The sequence below is a fragment of the Amphiura filiformis genome, chromosome 17, assembly GCF_039555335.1.
Source record: "Amphiura filiformis chromosome 17, Afil_fr2py, whole genome shotgun sequence".
Classification (NCBI taxonomy): domain Eukaryota; kingdom Metazoa; phylum Echinodermata; class Ophiuroidea; order Amphilepidida; family Amphiuridae; genus Amphiura; species Amphiura filiformis.
The window spans coordinates 34,887,685-34,908,252 of NC_092644.1; the positions used below are offsets into that span (position 1 = coordinate 34,887,685).

At 38.0% G+C, this 20,568-nt stretch overlaps 2 protein-coding genes across 4 annotated transcripts; one reads left to right on the plus strand and one right to left on the minus strand.

Moving 5' to 3' along the window:
* Positions 1-7,865: 7,865 nt before the first annotated feature.
* Positions 7,866-17,079, minus strand: LOC140137686 (uncharacterized). Of its 2 annotated transcripts, none has more exons than XM_072159443.1 (2): positions 16,946-17,079; positions 7,866-10,570 (listed from the first exon to the last, which is right to left on the minus strand). In XM_072159443.1, exon 2 carries the CDS (start codon positions 10,554-10,556, stop codon positions 9,723-9,725), a length of 834 nt encoding a protein of 277 aa, XP_072015544.1. In that variant the 5' UTR covers positions 10,557-10,570; positions 16,946-17,079; the 3' UTR covers positions 7,866-9,722. The 2 variants fall into 2 exon arrangements, with proteins under 2 accessions (XP_072015544.1, XP_072015543.1); XM_072159442.1 differs by lacking the exon at positions 16,946-17,079 and adding an exon at positions 12,078-12,141.
* On the plus strand, positions 16,850-20,406 carry LOC140137685 (cytochrome P450 2A10-like). Of its 2 annotated transcripts, none has more exons than XM_072159440.1 (3): positions 16,850-17,293; positions 18,212-19,153; positions 20,091-20,406. In XM_072159440.1, exons 1-3 carry the CDS (start codon positions 16,921-16,923, stop codon positions 20,273-20,275), a joined length of 1,500 nt encoding a protein of 499 aa, XP_072015541.1. In that variant the 5' UTR covers positions 16,850-16,920; the 3' UTR covers positions 20,276-20,406. The 2 variants fall into 2 exon arrangements, with proteins under 2 accessions (XP_072015541.1, XP_072015542.1); XM_072159441.1 differs by having other exon boundaries at positions 18,752-19,153.
* The last annotated feature ends 162 nt before the right edge of the window (positions 20,407-20,568 follow it).

Sequence of the window (20,568 nt, forward strand, 5' to 3'; positions counted from 1 at the left end):
TGAATCCCTTGCGTTTTCGAATCTGAACAATAGACTTACGGAAACTGAAAAGATAAAAAGAGCCATTACACGAGAGGAAGCTCAAGACGGTAAACTTCCATTTCTTGATACTTTAGTTTGTCGGCAACCGGATGGAACTCTCAAAGTCAAAGTTAAACCCAACGCACACAGAGCAATAATTGGATTTGAGCATAAACTCAGTGTCATAAGAACGCTACTACACCGTCACAGACCCGACGTACAAGGAATAACGCAATAAGGAGCTGCGGCTATAAAGCCGGGCCATAAAGACTGGACTTTCTTTCGTAGCCAACCAAAGGACCCGCCAAAGGAAAAGGACAGTACTTCTCAGAATCAAGATTAAGAGACTGCCAATAAAGGTTTCGTCGCCTTACCTTACATAAAAGGTCTTTCTGAGAAGTTACGCAGAGCTATCAGGACCGCGGGAGTTTCCACCTCCTTCAAACCACAGAATACGCTTAGGAGTGCACTAGTTGCCCCTAAAGACAAGACAAAACCCTTCAAACAGTCAAGGATCGTATATGAAATAACCTGCGCTGACTAACTGTGACGCTAGTTACATTGGTGAATCCGCCAGGAAGCTTGAGAAAAGGCGGTCAGGGACATGGAGGTAAATAACATGTTAACTGGGTGGGCATTTGCCAACCCAGTAAATTATTTTGCCCACCCAGTAAATTCAACTTGCCCGTTGCCCAAAAGTGCTCACCCAGTAAATTATTTTGCCCACAAAAAATTGGGCACCATATAATAATTATCATAAAACTATTACCATGGGCATCTTTTGAAATCAACTTGCATTTTGAAAGTGATGTTAAATAATGAAAGTGATGTATCTTTTTTTTAACATCTGTCAGTTTTTACATTTACAGCTTCGAAGTAGGAATAAATCACTCAGTACACAATGGTATATAGGAAGCTAAAAACTAATATTATGTTGAGCAATTTCCACACAAAACCTATACGAATTTATTGAGCTCTTAAATTTTGATTCTTGAATGAGGCGTGTTGTTTTAATAGACTTGAACTAGGGGGGTGTGATAATTCAAAATTTTTCTGGGGCCCCCCTGAAAATATGTAGTAGACCCTCCTAAACAAGAATATAACAATCAAAATTAAATTTGAGAAGGGTAACCCCCCTGTACATACCCTCTGAAAGTTTTTAAATAAGGTTGCCGAATTCGGAAGACTTGCACAGTGTATTACTATAGGGATATATTGACAAGTTATGAAAAGCAAAATACTAGCTCATCAAATGTAATTATTTTCATTGCTTGCTGAATACTATATCAAAATTAACATTTTTAAATTGTTTCCAATTACCATGGTTACTTTGTCATGAATAGTGGGAAACAATTAGGGCCCTTTTGGACAGATCAAGCTCCAAATATGACAACTTCACATGTGTGAGACCTGGATAGGCGGGAAATGCAGTTACAATGATCCGGAATAGTGAATTCGCAGCTTCATTGAATTCACTCATAGACATGTTTCCTTTTGATGTCAAATTGCTGAGATAGAGCTTTAATGTTTTAGTATAGGCTTCTGCAGGAAGCTTTTTTGTGATCCTTGAAGCCTGGAAAGGTCAATTTTTTTGGAAGTGATAATGAGGTGTCCCAAGCATCAGCATCAAGATTGTGAACTATTAACAGTGCTCTATCCAGCTTCTTTATGTCCATTTGAGAAAGAGCATTCATATTTCCTTTCTGCTCCTCCTCAGAAACAAATTGCAATGCTGATTCATTCACATTCAGAAGGCTCTCAGGGTCAGCTGTAAGAAGATCTTGATATAGACTTGGAAGGATGGGATTTGGAATATATTGGAAGACAACAAGATGCAGCCCGGCAAAGCTCCTACACAGTACAAGACTTTCAAAAAGCAAATGTCATAAAACATAATAATTTGATAAAACATCTCACAATGCATGCTAAACATGTGAAACTTCTGCAAGAACATTGCTTCATTTTCTGTTTTGATGGTATAAAGTAATGGCACATGTCAGAGTTAGTCTGTTAGACTGCTCTTTCTTCAAGCTCACTGACTAATAATTATGATAATATTCTGCTTTGGCGCCATGTAAACTTAAAATTATCTGGCCTTATTTGGTCGAAATCATAATATCAATAATGCAATCAATGACTTGTTCTGTCGTGCTTGAGCTGGAAGATGTGGTAGCATTCACTAAAAATCTAGAATAAATCTTATCCCTGCCAATGTTATCTCAGCCCAATGTCTAGTCAGAATTATGTTGAACATCAGCGGTGGATGTTCAATAGGCCTAGCTTTTAATAGCGTTCTGATTGCAGCTTCTCGCCACAAACTCTTCGACACCAAAGTTGTGAACTGTTTGATTGGACGATCCGATGTTATGTTACGTTATTCTGATGTAGCGCGGGTTACCTTAAAGGCATATTCGGTGATTCTAGCAATCCTCTTTATAAATGTTGTAAATCAGTTTATTTTCAAAAATACCCTTACTCCCAACATTTCAAGTCATTCCAATTTGCATTTTCAAATTAGAACACAATTTAATTAATGTGCATCTGCAATGCTCCTAAGAACACTACCAGTATGTGAAATAAAATATCACATCCGATAATATTATTTTTATGCAAAAGTTGCTGTAATTTCCAAACAATTCAACCTAAACCCTTTTGGAAAAATGTGAAACTTACAAAAAAGAGCTTAGATTTTGCCACCACCCAGACTTTGGAGGGCTGAATATGGCTTTAATTGATCCATTAACCAATCAATTTATTGATTAATTGATTACTAATCGATCAGTCAACTTGCAAAACCATAGACAATTAGCTTCTAGTACTAATAAATCCCAAATCACAGTAGTAAATTGCTTGATATACAGGTATATACACGAACAACACCAATTTATGTCGTCTGCTGCCTGAAACCTGCCGAATTCGGAAACCTTGTCATCAAAACTTTCAGGGGGGTTATGCAACTTTTTTTGGAAAAATTCTTTTATATTCTTGATTTGTATTGGTGATACCATATTTTGAAGGGGGCCTCACATTAAAAAGTCAAATTTTGCAAAATAACACACCCCCCTACTTGAACTTCAGTCAGATATACTAGTACATTGCTCATTTCAAGTCTTTGAGCATGCATAAATAGGTAATAGTACTGTAATTATGAAAATAATTTCCTGCAATCAATCTAAACTTTAGAAGTTGACAGAAATTTTCGACTGTGATTCTAAATGGGTTTTTATTATTTTGTGCAACATTAGGGTCTGTGTTATTATTTTCCCCAATTTGAAGGCAAAAATAAATTAAATTGCCCACCCAGTAAATTATCCTTAATTACCTCCCTGTCAGGGAACATGTAGTAAGATCCAAAGGTCACCAGAATGATTGGGAAAATGTCAAGGTGCTCGAATGGGAACTCAAAAACCTCTGGGATCATTATGACTTCTCGGATAACGAATTAAATTTTAACATAACTCCAGATGAAGTCATTAACGCAGGTCTGAAACTGAAGAACAACAAAGTATAAGAAACGAAATGTTAAAAGAAGGTATTCATATTCTCGCACCTGCTTATGCATACTATTAATACAATTTATACTGGCGGTAAATTTCCATCAAAATGGAGATTAAGCACCATGACTGTTCTTCATAAGAAAGGTGATAAAACAGATCCAGGAAACTATCGTGGTATAGCAGCGTCGAGTTACCTATGCAAAATATTTTGGTTAGTTTTACAGAATCGTCTTGTTTCATTTACAGATAAATACAAGACCATTCCACCATAACAAATTGGTTTCAGAAAGGGTAACCGTACGAGTGATCATATTCTCCTTCTAAAATCTCTTATCGTCAAATACCTGAACTCAGTAAAGTCGAAACTTTTCGGTTTTTTTTTTTTTACATTGTATGGAGGAGTGCACTTTTATATAAACTAGTGCAGGCTGGAATAACTTTATCAACATTCCTCGTGATTATAACAAGTGTGGGGGGCTTGGTATCCTTTACAGGTCCCCTCTGAAGTTTCAGATAATACCGTTTGATATCAAAACTGTCAATTTTGAGTACTCCATTATTTCTAATAATGAACGTAAAATCTATTATGTTCTCTAATAATGAACGTAAAATCTATTATGTACTCATATACATGTATACAGACCTCCTCCATCCAAGGAAAATCAATTGAAAACTTCAAACTTTCTGGTTGATTTTGAGATCTTTGTTACGTGTGTAAACTCCTTTGCTGGTAAGATCATCATGCTAGGTGATTATAACATGCATTGTGACTGCCCTGGTTGCTTCAAAATGATTTCAAATCAATATAGAGTGCAGAACTCGCAACAACCTGCAGCTTGTAAGTTCATTGTTTAAAGCAGCTGTACCACACTTTAAGTCGTATTTTTTTCGTGCCAAAAAAGTATGAAGAAAAATATTTTAGAAATAGAATATTTGTTTTTTCCATAGACGTGATCAATATCCTAGCATTGTGGCACCCCTTACATAACCCCATTCACCATGATAGCGACGGCCATGTAGCCTATGAATACGGTTTGGAATTTTCTACATGACACTTACGTTAGAGGGGAGGGGGAGGTGGTTAGCCTTCTAACGATGAGAACTTTCGTCTATAGGACTTCATCGAACTTTTGGGTTGTTCCCTAAAGTTCAAAGCTATAGCTATCATCTACATATGCGCGTAGCTGTCAGTGTATTATAGTCCGACATTATGGTCTTGAGGGGTACTAGCCTTGAGTCTTGAGGGGAACTAGCCTTTTAATTATTATTTGAATCATAAGTGATCTAAGAAAGAGCACATTCTGCCATATCGTATACCACTTTAAGAAATACCTCTCCTTCTGCTGGTGGCTGCTAAATCCTTTTCCTCATCCAGTGCTTGTCTTACACCCCCCCAATTGAAGCCCAGCCTCTGCTTCGCGTATCGCATTTCCTATGATCCAAGTATCTGGTCAATTCCAGCGAAAGCGGGACAAAATTCTCTCTATGTTAACTTTCCACTTTAAAATGTCATTAATAAAGGAAATCACGTTATTGATGGAGCATATCATGTCACGTCCAATGTGCTCTCTTTGTGCATATAGGCCTTTACTAGCAAGTCATACCAGGGGACAAGTTATGATAGCTTAAATGAATTGGCGTTACCCACGAATTCAAAGATAAAGCACCATATATGTCATTGAATGTCCTTCAATCAAAATGAAATTATTACCGTTAGAAAGACGTTTGCATGAACTCTCATCATATGTAAAACGATTGAATTCCACCAAAGTTTGTGGACTCTAGAGGCCATTAAGTCGATTTGGCTAATAATTTTGTTACCCGCGTATCAAAAATAAAATGATCGTTCTGAAAAATGTTAAGTGAATATGCCATAAATGACTATATCATGAAACGAAGTTTCGTTCTATAATTCTGAGGTCCAAGTGATTATTTTATGCAAATACGTTTTACCCATAAAATTCCATAAAATCAAATTTGACGATACCCACGTATCAACTGTTACCCACGAGTCCAGCAAATATAACTGCTATAATTTAAATTAACATTTAATAACTTTGGACACTGAATTTAGTTTGACAAGCGCTTAAAATTGTAAATCGTAAAAATACGTTCACCGCTTTAAAAAAGAATCTACGACGGTTTAAACTTTTGTTACCCACGAATCCCGAATAGATGCTAACCTTGAAAACAAGGAGATTGTTTATTTTAAGTTTAAATCAGCACATATTCAAGCCATGGGTATGCTATAATTTTGACAGTACTTACAGTTTATACACCTAAGAAACGCAAACCCCAAACGGTACTATAGTACTTATAGCATTACCCACGAATTCGGCGTTACCCACGAATCCAAGGATTTACTCGTAAATTATATGTTTCTTATGCATCTTAACATTTTGAAAACATGCGAAATAGGTTCCAAAACAGTCCTGTTTAATAGCGTCCTCTTGAAGGTATACTGAAGCTGTATCATGAAGTTTTGATTGATTATCCTAAATTACCATTTTTTGGGTAAATGCAATTGGTTAGAGAAACGGGAACATTGAAACACAATGGAGGAATAACCGCATGGTGGTTTCCAACCTTCTGTAATATTTTCTATTTTGCCGCTTACCAATACATACCTTCAAATATGTGTTACCCACGAACATTTTGGTTACCCACGAATCCCTACTTAAATTATAGTTAGCAATGTATTGATAGTGTTTTAGTTCATAGGAACTGTCAAACACGAGTTAATAGAATATTGCTGCATGAAAATATGGAATGATTTTACTAAAATAATAATATAAAACTGTTTGCTCTGTCTATTTGAATTTGGCAACTTCATTATTCTCAAAATTTTTATACCCAAAATGCTATAATGATCCATTCTAAATATTCCATGTAGTCTGTATTTTGATTAAAATTCATTTTAGTGCCATTGCAGCCTGAATTATTGACATACGGAAAGGTATTTTTTATTTTTATTTAAAAAAATTAATAGGAATTGCTATTTTCCAGACGCTGTTACCCACGAATCCATCCGAGATCCTCATCCTGCGACGAGATACAAAATCTAACTTTATATTTATATGAAGCATTTATTCTAATCTGTCGAAATAATACAGTAATGTTAAATGACAGCCACTTTGGAAAGAGTTCGAAGAATTGACACAATCTTAACTGTACACCTGGTTCTTTCTTAAAATTTGTAATAACCAAAATATTTCTTTGTAGATATATGTAATCAAATTCTATTTTACGTTCAAAGTCTTCACCGATGTCTAGTGTATATGAGTCACACATAAAATATTGAAAGATATTAAAGAAAGTGAAATTTTATGGCGTACAACAGGTGAAAAATGCTTGAATTCGTGGGTAACATGCATATGCGCATTTAACACTTTATTTGGTCTAGCAAGAAAAGTTATTTTTCAATCCGATGGCACTTCCACCTGATGATTCACTAGACATGATCGTCTCATTTGATAAGTCTAGAATTGAAAAGGAAAACATTTTCAAAATGGCCCCCAGAGAGAATTTTGGCCCGCTTTGGCTGGAATTGACCATCTTCGTCTGGCGTACCCTGCTCCCAGTGCAGTAACCCTTCATTGTAAATCAAACCCACGTTATCACAATATTTTTTCATCATTTCCGCGGGATTCTTCATGACATCTTCGAAATCTAAAATACAAAAGTCTTCCTTCAAGGTCAACTCAACATCGCTCAAACCATACATTTGAAAATATTTACATCTTTCGGTAACCAATCTCTGTAATTTTGTTCAGGGTCGCCGGTTTTCTAATGAGGAATAAATTTCGATACCCCCGTCGATACCCTTTTGGTATAGCCATGATTACGCCCATCAACAGCATACGCAAGCTTTTTAACAAACACACTCCGTGCCGATGTGTCATCAGCATCTAAAACCATTCTTTGACAGCTTCTACGGTGTACGTGTATGGTTGGCTATTCGGGTCATTACGTTTATTAATACGTGTATTCGAAATTTCGAATACGCGTAATAGAATAGGCCAATCAGCGTTGAGTTTCGACAACGTGGGAGGGAATTTTTAAAGCCCGTGTATTTAAATCGAGGCACGTAAACAACCTCGTTCACTGCAGATAAAAATTCGGAAATAATTTTAATCCTCACCGTGCTACATCACGCCGTTTTTGTAAGAAATGACGGGAATGAACAGAACATGCTAAAAGATCAGAGAATAAAGTCGTTTTTGGTATTTTCATATCTTTTTAGGGGAGAAGGGTTAAAGGTAGGCCTATCGGCTTCCTTTAGGCCTATACAAAATGCTTTTTCAAAAACTCTCTTGGGGAATTAAAATGCATTTATTCCGTGTTGAAATATTTTCTAATGTAGCAAATAATAGATAGGATACACTCCACTATACCAACTTATTCCGTCCTGGAATAAAAACATTTTAAACAGCGGATAGTGTATGTAACAAATGAATTAGCAATATCTGTATATATCTGTCTCCACACTGAATCCTAAAGTATTAGGCTAGGCTACATATAAATTATAATAGGAATTATTCTTTGAAAGTAGAGAATATTAGAACAGTGACCGTATCCTGCCCCTAAAGCGGCCGATACCGAACAACACATACACAGCCATGCCCTTGACCTGCGGTTCTCTAAATTCTGAGGGATTTGCATGCTGGTCAGGTACAAGATAAATATACAGAGAGACCTTCAACTTCTCCGTGTTTGGTCAGACCTACTGTATAGGCGTATGCTGCATGGGGTATATCCTGCATAAGTTAGTGTTCATGTATGTTCAAACCTGAAACTAGTATAGGCCTACCTCAGGTTCAAACACATGTTTCACACTTAAGTGTACGCTGCATGACTGTATGTTTCTGTTTTCAGGGATGATTATCCTAATGTCTATTAAATGATGGGGGACAGTAATTTGGTAGTATGCACCCTTACAACACACATCGCGCAGTGTTTCTTTATGCAAAATAAAAGTTATGCAAAACATCATACTTTGTAAGTATGTAGAAATGAATGCTATATCGGGTCCGTTTCAAAAAGCTTCAAAATAATCTTCATTCATATTCTTCTGCCGCTTCTTATAGTTTATTCTTATGATAATTATAAGCTTTTTGATTATTAAGTGAAGTTTGTTATTAGTGCACGAGGACAAGTGCCAATTGCGTTGATATCACATGCGGGCAGTCTCACGAGGTCGAAATTGTAACCCACGTTCTCGAATCTAAACGCTGATTGGTTGATTCCATTACGCGTATTCGAAATTTCGAATACACGTATTAGTACACGTTATGAACTGCTTAGCCAACCATATACGTGGGCCCTTCCGGATCTCCTTCGGGTGCTTTCAAACGCCCTTAAGGACCATAATGCTCTGCCACAGCATACGGCTCGAAAAAACCTTTGACATCGCCATTTTCTTGAAATAAAGGTTCATCAGTCTGTAGGCATACGGTACGCCAATATATGCGAAATTAAGGAATATATACACGGATGACGAAAGGTCTAAATTATGAATTAAATTCTGAACATCTATAATACTTGAAAACATAATCAAATATTTTGTATAGCAAGAAATGTTCTGTATACACATTCTACAACCTTTCCATCCATTATCGCTTATTTTTAATCTATTTCAATATTTTATCTCTATTACCCTTTTCAATAAGCATGATTAAAGCTACATATATATGGACATGGTTACAATCTGACCCGGCAATCTTATCATACGATCACTGATCATGCTGTCAATAAGCTTCTCTAGCCATGTACATCAGCTTCCATCTCCGATTTACTTTGTCCTATGATCATCATTATTATGTTTGGATGAATCCAAGTGTGTAAAAATATTGGATCCAACACATAATAATGATCAAATTGGATGCTTTACGCCCAATATTTATAGGTCTCGCTACGTCTCGTCCAATATTTTTAAACTCATAGCTCGACCAATAAATATGGGCTCAATCGATCCAATTTTATATCAAAATATGACTTGTTAAAGCTCAAAGCTGTAGCTATCTATCATCTACAGGCGCGTAGCTGTCAGTGTATATAGTCCGACATTATACATTTGTAGTCTTGAGGGTACTAACCTTGAGTGTTACTTCTAGCCTTTACAATCGATTATACTGACATTATATTTTCCAGCATATTATTTGAATCATGAGTGACCTATGCCTATAAACCCGCCTATAAGCTTCTTCATGAGTCGAGATGAAAGCATTTTGGATGATTCCGTAACTTTTCATAATAAGGAAGAGCAAATTCTGCCATATCGTATACCACTTTAGGAAATACCTCTCCTTCTGCTGGTGGCTGCTTAATTCCTTTCCCCCATCCAGTGCTTGTCGTACAATTCGTCCCCCATTGAAGCTCGGCCTCTGCTTCGCGTATCGCTTTTCCCATGACCCAAGTATCTTCGTCTGGCGTACCCTGCTCCCAGTGCAGTAACCCTTCATTGTAAATCAAACCCACGTTATCACAATATTTCTTCATCATTTCAGCAGGATTCTTCATGACATCTTCGACATCTAAAATACAAAAGTCTTCCTTCAAGTTCGACTCAACATACTCTACCAGATCGCTCAAACATTTGAAAATGTTTACATCTTTCGGTAACCAATCTCTATAATTTTGTTCAGGATCGCCAGTCATGCGACTACAAACTCGGTAGTAAGATTTGAAAACAGATATCGGTTTTCTGATGAGGAATGAATTTCGATAGCCTTTTGGCATCACATGATAACGCCCATCAACAGCATACGCAAGATCTTTAACAAACACACTCCGTGCCGATGTATCGTCAGCCTCTAACCATCCTTTGACAGCTTCCACGGTGTACGTGGGCTCTTCCGGTCCTCCTTCGGGTAGTTTCAAGCGCCCTTCAGGACCATAATGTTCTGCCACAGCATACGGCTCGAAAAAACCTTTGACATCACCATTAGAAGTAACTGATTTAATGAATACCGTTGATCCGGAACGAGGAACTGTCCAAACCACGACACGAACTCGGTTTGGTTTTTCTGAGGTCGACATAATGCAATGATTGTCTGCAACATTTTAAAGAAAAATACACGAAAAAATAATAGAAACATTCCAAGAAAGCAAGTGAGCATTTCATACTAATACAGCAGCAAGTTAAGGTGCAGGTGTCAAGGGAGGTAGAGTAATTAGGGTTTCACAGTTTTGTCGTAGAGTGATCAGTCGACCCCGCACGGGAAAACGAATCCAGAACCCCCGAGAGCGTCATCATGATCATAGGCATATAAATTACTTGCAGTTTAGGCAGATTGTGAATTTAACGCGTAAGGGTGACTGAATTGAGACAGGCACAAGCCGCCATTGTCAAGTTTAAGGGGTGAGGGGAACAGCCTGAAATATTATTCTCAGAAATCAACAAGTTGGCAGGTCGGGGTAATTGGAAATCAAATTTGGGCACCTTTAGAATAATACGCTAAAAGGGTTAGGAAATAATAAACTGACCATTTGGGCTTATACGAAGACATTCAAAATGCAATCCAGCACATAATAAAATAAATGTTCCACATTAAAAGGTGTTCCATCAAAGCTTTCGTCGTGTGCTGCCACCTAGCGGTGGTTCCGGGAACGTTGCGCCTAGGCCTAAGTTCAAGGATATCCATGCGTTCGGGCCCGTAGGCAGAGGAGACAGGTGCATAGCTTTGAGCCCCCTGGACCCCCTGCCGATGTCTTTGGTATGCGGCACGCCCATGATTTTCTTGCAGCAATTTCATGTTCAAAGGGAAAAAGTAACTTAAATGAATAAGCAAGAAACATCATTCCATAATAATTTCCCGAAAGTTGTACTTTTGTAGCCTACGTCGCTGCAGATCAGTTCTACAGTGACTCTAAAAAGTAAATCTGTGATTTTAAAAGTGCTGTAAAAATCTGACTGGATAATATGAGAGCCAGTGCGCAAGTGTCAACCGAAAGCATTCGGTAACACCCCCCCCCCCCCCCCCCCCCCAAAAAACCACCTTGTTTTTGGTAGGGAAGGAGCATCAATTTTTTACCTGATTGGAAGCTACATATTTAAAGGGGAACGTCCTGCAATCCCCAGGCATAAATAATAACCGCTCCCTTATGTAGTCCATGAGCAAAATGTTCCATACACAGGTGCTAATTGATGCATGCATATGATTGCTGAGATAACCTTGTCACTGATTAATTTGATAACCAGGCAGGTTTGGTTCACCCCTAAAGAACTGCTCTGACACCGGGCTCTGACAGGGATTCCTCTTTCATGGTGTGTAGCTATCCCGGGGTAGCTATAAACTGTAATATTCATTGCAAGAATCCCGCTGCAAGAATCTAGCCCAATCTAGTGTATAAATTGACAGCAGCACTGCCCCTGTATATTGCAACCATTGCAAGATTTTACAGTGCAGTGGTGTAAACTAAAGTAGGGCATAGGCTAATATCTTTTTAATCTGTTCAAAAACGTGTCAAAATGCCACAAATATTCCTCGTATAGAATTTGTTCTTAATATTAAAAGTGTATAAAACTGAGTACAAATAAATAGTAAGAAAATACTTTACCTTTATATGAAACAAACAAGTGCCACGGTATCATTAGCTCTGCGTTACACGCGTTGTGCGTGTTTACACATAATGTAGGCCTATGTAACTTATGTAGTTCGCTAGGTCCTATGTGCAGCGTTTATTTACTTATAGGTCAACACTAGGTCAGCATGCAGAATGCAGTTAGGGGCTGCGCAATAATTATGAGCCCTGGTGGGTAAAATTGGTGGGGGGGAGGAGAAATTTTTGGCGAGCCGAAAAGGGGGGGGACAAGCAATTTTTGGCAAGCCGAGAGGGGGGGGGGCAAGCGATTTTTGGCACACATTCATAGGCAGCCTTTTAAATAAAACGCTCTAAAGAGGCTAAAGAAACAGTACGAAAACGACCGCATTTTGTAGAAATTGGCCAGCTTGACGTAGACCGGGGATGGGGGCCCGGGGGTGGGGGTAGTGCGAGCCGTAACTCTCACCTATAATGGGTCGTTGTCGAGTTACTACGGAAAGATTGATATTTAAAACAAACAAAATGTGCAAATTTTCCTGCTCGCTGCGCTCGCAACATCATGGATCCCCAACAATTGGCATGTGGAAAGAGGGGGGGGCAAAGATTTTTGCAGGCCAAGAGGGAGGGGGCAAGCAATTTTTGGCGAGCCGTTTGGAAATTCTAACCCCCCCCCCCCGGGCTCATAGCCTAATTATTGCAAAATGCAAATCCACTTATCTACTATTCCCACTATACCCAGCAAACACACACATTTTATTCAAACGTTTTAAAACGTGTTATAAACACGTTTTGGTTTTATTCAAAAGGTTTAAGGGGGTACTACACCCCTGTGGTAAATTTGTGACTATTTTTGCATTTTTCTCAAAAAATAATTACACACTGGTAACAAAAGTTATGTATATTATTGGGGCAAGGAATCCAATGACTACACTAAAATTTCAGTGACTCAAGACAAGCGGTTCCCATAGCAAAAAGAAAAGGTATCGGTATAGTTCCGGCTACTATACGGGATAGTATCCGGTAGGTATTCTGGAGCTATCCGAAAGTATCTGCTAGCAGATACTAGTTGGATACTAGTATCGGTATAGTGGTACTATTCCGATACTATCCCGATACTAGTATCTGATACTATAGTATCGGAATAGTACCCGCTTTCAGCTGGCGCCAATCCATGTCACATGACTAATTAGAATAACTGCCATATCGGCTTGGAGCCAAATTGATATACAGTCAAGGAATGAGTTCCTCTGATTCAAAGGATAATAATATACTGTTGTACAAAGAATTGTACAGTGTGTTCTATTTCTGGGCTTCACAATACAGGTATGATTGTATTGGGTGACAGTTTTTGAACAGAACTTTTTATTTTATCTAAATTTAGTATAAGCTTAAGAACATCGTGCAATGTAGGCTATATCAAACCACTGAGTATGTTGAATTCTGCACCCAAGACAACATGGTGCTCAATGCATCAGCTAATGCATGCCATAAATGTGAATTTGTATATTATATGTTTTTAGCATGCAATGTAGCATTCATAATGTACATTTTCAATTGCTTTTTGCCACAAATTTCAATGCTGCATGTATGTACAATATAATCAATTGCTACACATTTCACATTTAATGTATGTACAACTATAATCATTTGAAATTTTCCAGTGACCTTGTCCATATACCATGTAAATCTCTGGACATATCTCTATGACCATATTTGGGCAAAACAATTTACATACGAAACAAATAGTATCAGATACTATCCCGATACTAGTATCAGGTACTATCCCGATACTAGTATCGGGCACTATTCCGATACTATTTATCAGTGTCTCCCAGTAACAGTATCGGATACTATCCCAATACTATATGTCCATATATGGACAAAAAATTTGCATGTGAAACATATCCGGATACTATACCGATACTAATATCCCACTAGGTAGCGGGTACTATTCCGGTATTAGTATCAGAGACTATCCCGATACCTATTATATTTTGATATGGGTTAAGTACATATGATAGGAAACGAGGTACATTCTAGCGGTACCTTATTTCTGATCATAAATAACAAACCGCTTGTCTTGGGTCACTGAAATTCCAGTGTAGTAATTGGATTCCTTGCCCCTATAATATACATAACTTTTGTTACCACTGTGTTATTAGTTTTCGAAAAAAATGCAAAAATAGACAAAATTTATCGATGGGTGTAGTACCCCCTTAATTTAAAGCAATAATGTGTGATTTGCATAAAGAATAGATTCTTATTTAAATGTTTGTTTTCACTGATCACATTATCCCCTTTTAGTTTAGAGCCAAACAAATGAGGTATAACGAAGAAAATTGCGATTTCATTCAAATGCCTACAATACGCGTATTACATTGAACTGCACAGAGCTTCGCGCTCGACGTGTGTACATCAAGTTTACATCCACGATTGTTGAATTCTGAATAAAACCGGGTCGATCCGGTTTTAATACAAAAAGTTAAATTTTACTGTTATTAAACCACTTCAGGCTTAGTCTTTTAAGTGGTATTTTAGTATACCACTGGGCATTATAAAGTTATGCAAAAAAAAAGTAGAAATCCGATTAAAATTGAGGGCGTCGCTGCGAAGCAATTCACACATTATGGCTTTAATAACATTTAGGCCTAAATGGGCTATTGCAGCAAATAGATGCACACCCCCTATAGAGGAGTACGGATTTCCGGACTTTTTGTTCAATCGTGACTTTTCCTTCATTTAATTGGATTATAAGCTTGGCAACTGGAATTCCAGTCGTTTTCAGAAAGCAGACTTGGAAATCCGGACATTTCTTTGATTGAAAATGTACTCCTCTATAGGGGGTGTATTTATTTTCTGGAATAGCCCAAGATACAGTGGCGGCATAGGGATTTTTTCAGGGGGCATGGGGGGGGGGGGCAAAGTGAATTTCAGGGGGGTGGCAAAATCGACAAATTTTTGCGCAAAATTGCCGCAAAAAGTGGAAATTTATTACGTAATTTCAGCCATTGATAATATAGCCGTCTCTGAGAGTGCCACAATGTATTATGCATCACCAGTCGTCTTAGGGCATTTAAATAAAGGCACTTAATTTAATGCCCATGTGACCAGATGGGCGCTGACATTACAGCGTCTAGACAGGATGTCTTGAAAAGTGACCTTTGGCACAGAGGGTGATCTTCCTATTTATTTCAATTGGAAACGCGGGATGCATGTCCAAATTTTCTAGCAATTTTGTAATTTTTTGCAACTTTGTAGTATTATTGTAAGAGTTTCCTTCGATAACTTTTTTTTTTCGTCGACCAAAACTTTCAAAATTTAGTTCTTGAAAACATACTAAAAAATCAGAATCCCCGTATGTATAATTACGTTGTCTATTAAATTTTCAGCAATTTTGATGATATTTGTCTGAAAAATTCTTATCTCTTAGCATTGTAGCACATCTACTGATCACTTGGTGGTCTTGGTATGGCGGCGCCCATGGGTCACGTGGGCATTACATTTAGTTCCTTTTATTTAATATCCTATGGTAACTGATCACGGAAAAATATAGCGCGCCGGTACGGTGGCTGTATATATAGTTGTGTTAAAAACAATGTGACAGCTAAGAGAAAACATGCCCACAGGGTTGACTTGAAAGTGTCATAAGTGACGGCAGAAGCACAAAATTTAGGGGATGGGGTCGGGAGATTAAGCATATTTTGTTCCGGAATTACTGGAAGAATTTCTGCGCTCGCGAAAACTCTCAATTTTAGACCATAACCCCAAATGAGGTGTGTTTTGCTTTTTTATGGACAAGTCTTTCAATTTTACCCTATTTGAGTCCAAAACATGGTGTTTTGCATACAAAAAGCCAAATGTACAGGGCAATTATGATTTACGGTGTGTGTGCCCCGCCACCCACCCCTATCCCCCGTCCCCCCTCCCCCCACTTCCGCCACCTATGAATTTCATAGAAAGAGAAAATATTCATTTCACATAGATTTGTTCAATTCTAGTCGCTTTTATATACGAGTGCCCACCCCCGGGCAAAATTTACATTAAAAATTTAGTGGATTTTACGGTGTTATAGAATTATAGATAAGTATAAAAAATTGAATGTCAGTTTTGAAATTTTCAGAAATTTCCTATACAATGCGCATCATCTGTTACAAAAAAAATGGAAATTAATCCATAGATGGACGCAAACCTTAAAAGCTCGGATAGCAACGTTTGCATAATATTTTTTCTGGGACACGGGAGCGTATCAGACATATCGAGTTTTTTTTTTTTTTTAATTTGCGACATAATATGAATTTTATGGCAAATTATTAAAAATTGATATTTTTGATACTTAGCAGTCCTTGAAGTAAACTTAATATATCTAACGATATAATACTTAAAGTGTATATAAGCTTATATAGCTTTTCCCTAAAAAGACTTACATTTTTACCCGGGCATTTTTAGGTCTTTTGGGGCCCTGATATGCTCTTATGTCCAAGAAAAAATACTGTGCAAACGTTGCTATCCGAGCCCTTAAATGGTCTAGATTATGTTACATTATTTAAGCGCTTTAGAGCATTGTATTTAAAAGGCTCCCCATGAATGTGTGCCACCCACCCACCCCCCCGGCTTGCCAAAATTACTTGCCTTCCCCTTTTAGCTCGCCAAAAATATTCTCCCCCCATTTTACCCTCCCACAGGGTTCATAAAAAACACGCTTTTTATTGGACACCCTGTATCTATTTATATAGCATTTGACCTAATGAACCATGCCTTGTTTTCATATACGTCATTCCGTTGTACATGTTGTGAGTAGGAAATGTTGACTATAGTCTCGTCTGATTCAATAGCTTTCAATCTAGCAATCTGATTCAAAATGACAGCAAATTCAATTGTGTTACCTGTGATTTCAGGATCATCTTTCACTCATATTTTACTTCTGGTCGTTATTGTTGCGGCTGTTGTCTTCTTTCTCTCCAAAAAGAGAAACTTACCGCCAGGACCATGGATTCCAATCCCTTACATCGGATTTGCTCCAAATATCGCCTACGCTCTCTACAAAGGCGAATCACTCTACAAGTTTTTGGTGAAACTTGGTAACAAGTATGGACAAGTATTTTCGTTCACGGTACTTGGGATACCAGTCGTGGTTCTGAATGACTATAAAGCAATACGTGAGGCATTTCAAGATACGAAACTAAGTGATAGAGGTGGCTCTGATATGATAATCAAGGCTGTTGGCAGGTCATGTAAGTAGCTGCGGGTACCGGGCGCCAATTTAGGGTTTTGCCCCCCAATAATCCTAGGTGAACTTAAAAAATTGTGATAAAATAGAGGGAAAATGGATCTTTGTGACCTATATTTTGCAAATTTTTCTGACTCCCAGGGGAACCCCTTGCGCACCCCCCTCGTGTGACCAATAACAATTTGTTCAAGTTTCAGCACACCCCCCCCATGTTGAAAATCTTCCTAAGCCTATGTTATTATATAATATGAGCGCAACGGGCAGGAACTTTTGCATATTTGAACTTATTCCTAACGTTTTCCTACACCTCTTTAGGGCGTAATATAGAAACATATGTGCCAAAAATTGCTTGCCCCCCCCCCTTCGATCCCCCAAAATTGTTTGACATCCCCCCCCCCCTACCTACAACCAACCAAAAAACTTTTCCCCCACTCCTTTAATTTAACATCCCCGGGGACACATAATTATTGCACCACCCCTTTGACCCGGGGCAATATTTCTATTTAGGGTCCATTTCATGTCTAGAAATCCCAAGAACGGGTGACTCCCGAGTGGTGTCAAATGAAAAATAAAAAAGTAAAGAATATAATAAGAAAAAATAGGGTTAAATTCCTCATACAACTCAGGTTAATATCACTATTTGAGTCCTTTTCATATTTCGAAATCCCAACAAGGTATGACCGCCCGGGTGACAGTGGTATACCACAATACACTGCCCAAGCCCCATGGTCCGGCTAAGGTGCTTTAAGCTCTACATGTAGTTACTATTTGTCCGTGAGGCGCTATCATCATCGTTATTCACCACACTTATCATGTTAATAGTGTTCAAATTTATTTTCCCTTCATGTTAAACCAAAATGAGTGGTTCAAAATCAGAGTTTCAAAATATAAAAATGACACGTTCTTCTAATCTTTCCTGTAGGGACCAGATGGGATGACATGACACCATTTCGAACTTTTGCTTTGACGTGCTTCCGAAAATTTGGAGTCGGTTCATCTCGTTTTGAGGGGCCCATTAGTAAAGAAAGCTCATATCTGATTGAAGAGTTAGCCAGCCTTAAAGGCAAAGCTGTCGACCTTACTTGGTATTTCAATAATGCCGTATCAAACATTATCTGTAAAGTCGTTTTTGGAACCCGATTTGAAGTTTCCGACGAACGCATTCATCGGCTGACGAATCTTTTGGATCGTTACCATGAACTTGCAGGAGCGGGTGGCTTGGAATTTTTTATACCAATTAACATCCCAAGTAAAGCGAAACAGGAGATGGATAAAGTTTGTGACGAGCTGCACGAATTCATAAACAACATGATTGAAAGTCATCGTAAAAACTTCGACCCCAATAACTTGAATGACCTAATCGATTTGTGGTTGAATGAGATACAACTTCGCAAATCCGATGATCCTAATTCTTTCCGCCATCCAGATAATATGGCAGGACAAATCTTCTTTCTTTTCGTAGCGGGAACTGACACGTCTTCAGCTACACTTCGATGGGGCAGTCAATACCTTGTCCGATACCCGCAGGTGCAGGATCGCATACATCGCGAAGTCGATATGGTAGTCGGTCGTAGTAGGTTACCGAAGTTGGCCGATAAACAGAATCTTCCTTATACACAAGCCGTTATTGCGGAGCTTCATCGAATCATTTCACTCGTACCGCTGTCTCTTTTTCACGTAGCAGGGGATACAACAACTTTCCGTGGCTACACTATTCCGAGGAATAGCGTGGTGATTTCTAACCTGTATGCAGTGATGCACAGCCCTGAATTGTGGGGAGATCCAGAAGAATTTCGACCAGAACGCTTTTTGGACGATGAGGGTAACTTTCGTGAACCGGATGAAGTGATTCCATTTGGAGTAGGTAAGTATTTATGCAAAATAGGCCAAATATTTTTACATATTGATAAACCCTGGATAAATTCAAAATTTCCCTTTGCAGCATCATGACCGTAAGAGGCGACGTCTTAGAATTAACTGCAGTGTAAAGATGTTATTGCAATGTTCTCTATACGCGCGCTAGGGTAGTCAATAACGCACATCATATTCATCAGAATAATCTACACCATATTCACTAAGGCGTAAAGCAATTTTTTGATTGGCGTAACATGAAAAAATTAGGGTAGGTAGGTAGGGATTTTTCGTTCATTTTTTTAGTATATTCAAGTACATTCTTTCTGATAAAAAGTTACCAATACAACTTGCATTTGATAAAAGCCTTGAATTTTACTTTCTTCTTTTTTTTTATTACTTTTGTCCCTTTTTTGATTTATTGATTTATTTTGCAAAAACAAACAAAGTCTAGGGTCGGGCCAATCAAACATTTTTAGGCCTAAGGGTGACAAGAGAGATAATCATTAAATTGTTTCTCACACAATCCAAAATACTGCAGATTGTCTAGCACTATGCAAACTGTAATGGAATGATAAATGATGATCAGTAAAGAAATTTGATGTTGATTTACTAATAACAATTAAAATCACAATTTATGTACATTCGTAAGTCAACCGATTATTCCAGATGTCCTCTCGGTAATCGTGGTAATGCTAATTTTAAGTTGCATGTTGTATATGCAAGAAACCTGTATTTTTTATTAAAAAAACAAGCTTACCATTGTAATAAGTTTTACTATCTTGGGTTGTTATAACACCATCGGTCACCATGATAACGGTGAACAAATGATAAGAAAAACAAGCTTACCATAGTAATAAGGTTAAGGTTTTTGGTAATTTTTCTCATTTCCTCATTCTATAACAAAGCTTTTCGTAATTATTTTTCATTTTCATTTCTTTCTGTTGCAGGGCGTCGTGTTTGCCTTGGTGAAGCTCTCGCGAGACAAGAACTCTTCATCTTCTTTACCCATCTCCTGCATCAGTTCAATTTTGAGAAGACATCTGTGGACGCACCCATGCCTACTTTGAAGCCCATCGATGGTGTTGTCACACACCCAGAACCATATAAACTTAGATTCATTAAACGCGAATAAATCGCGTGTCCCGCATGACGGTGCCCTAAACTAGCCACCACTTTAGTCTGTATCGGCTTAAAACATATACTTGTCAACAACACTGTCACATCAAAATGTAACATAAGGTCCAAATTATTAGTATGTAAAATACCGTACGAGGGGGTATCAAAAAGTTTTAGAAATCGCCCAGAAGTGAAAGAGCTATATCAATGAAATTTTGTCAGTACAATCACTGGTCCTTATGTACACTATGGTGCAAAAATGGTCTCATAAGTATTTTTACTTTTTTTTACAGGAGCTAGATGTCACTG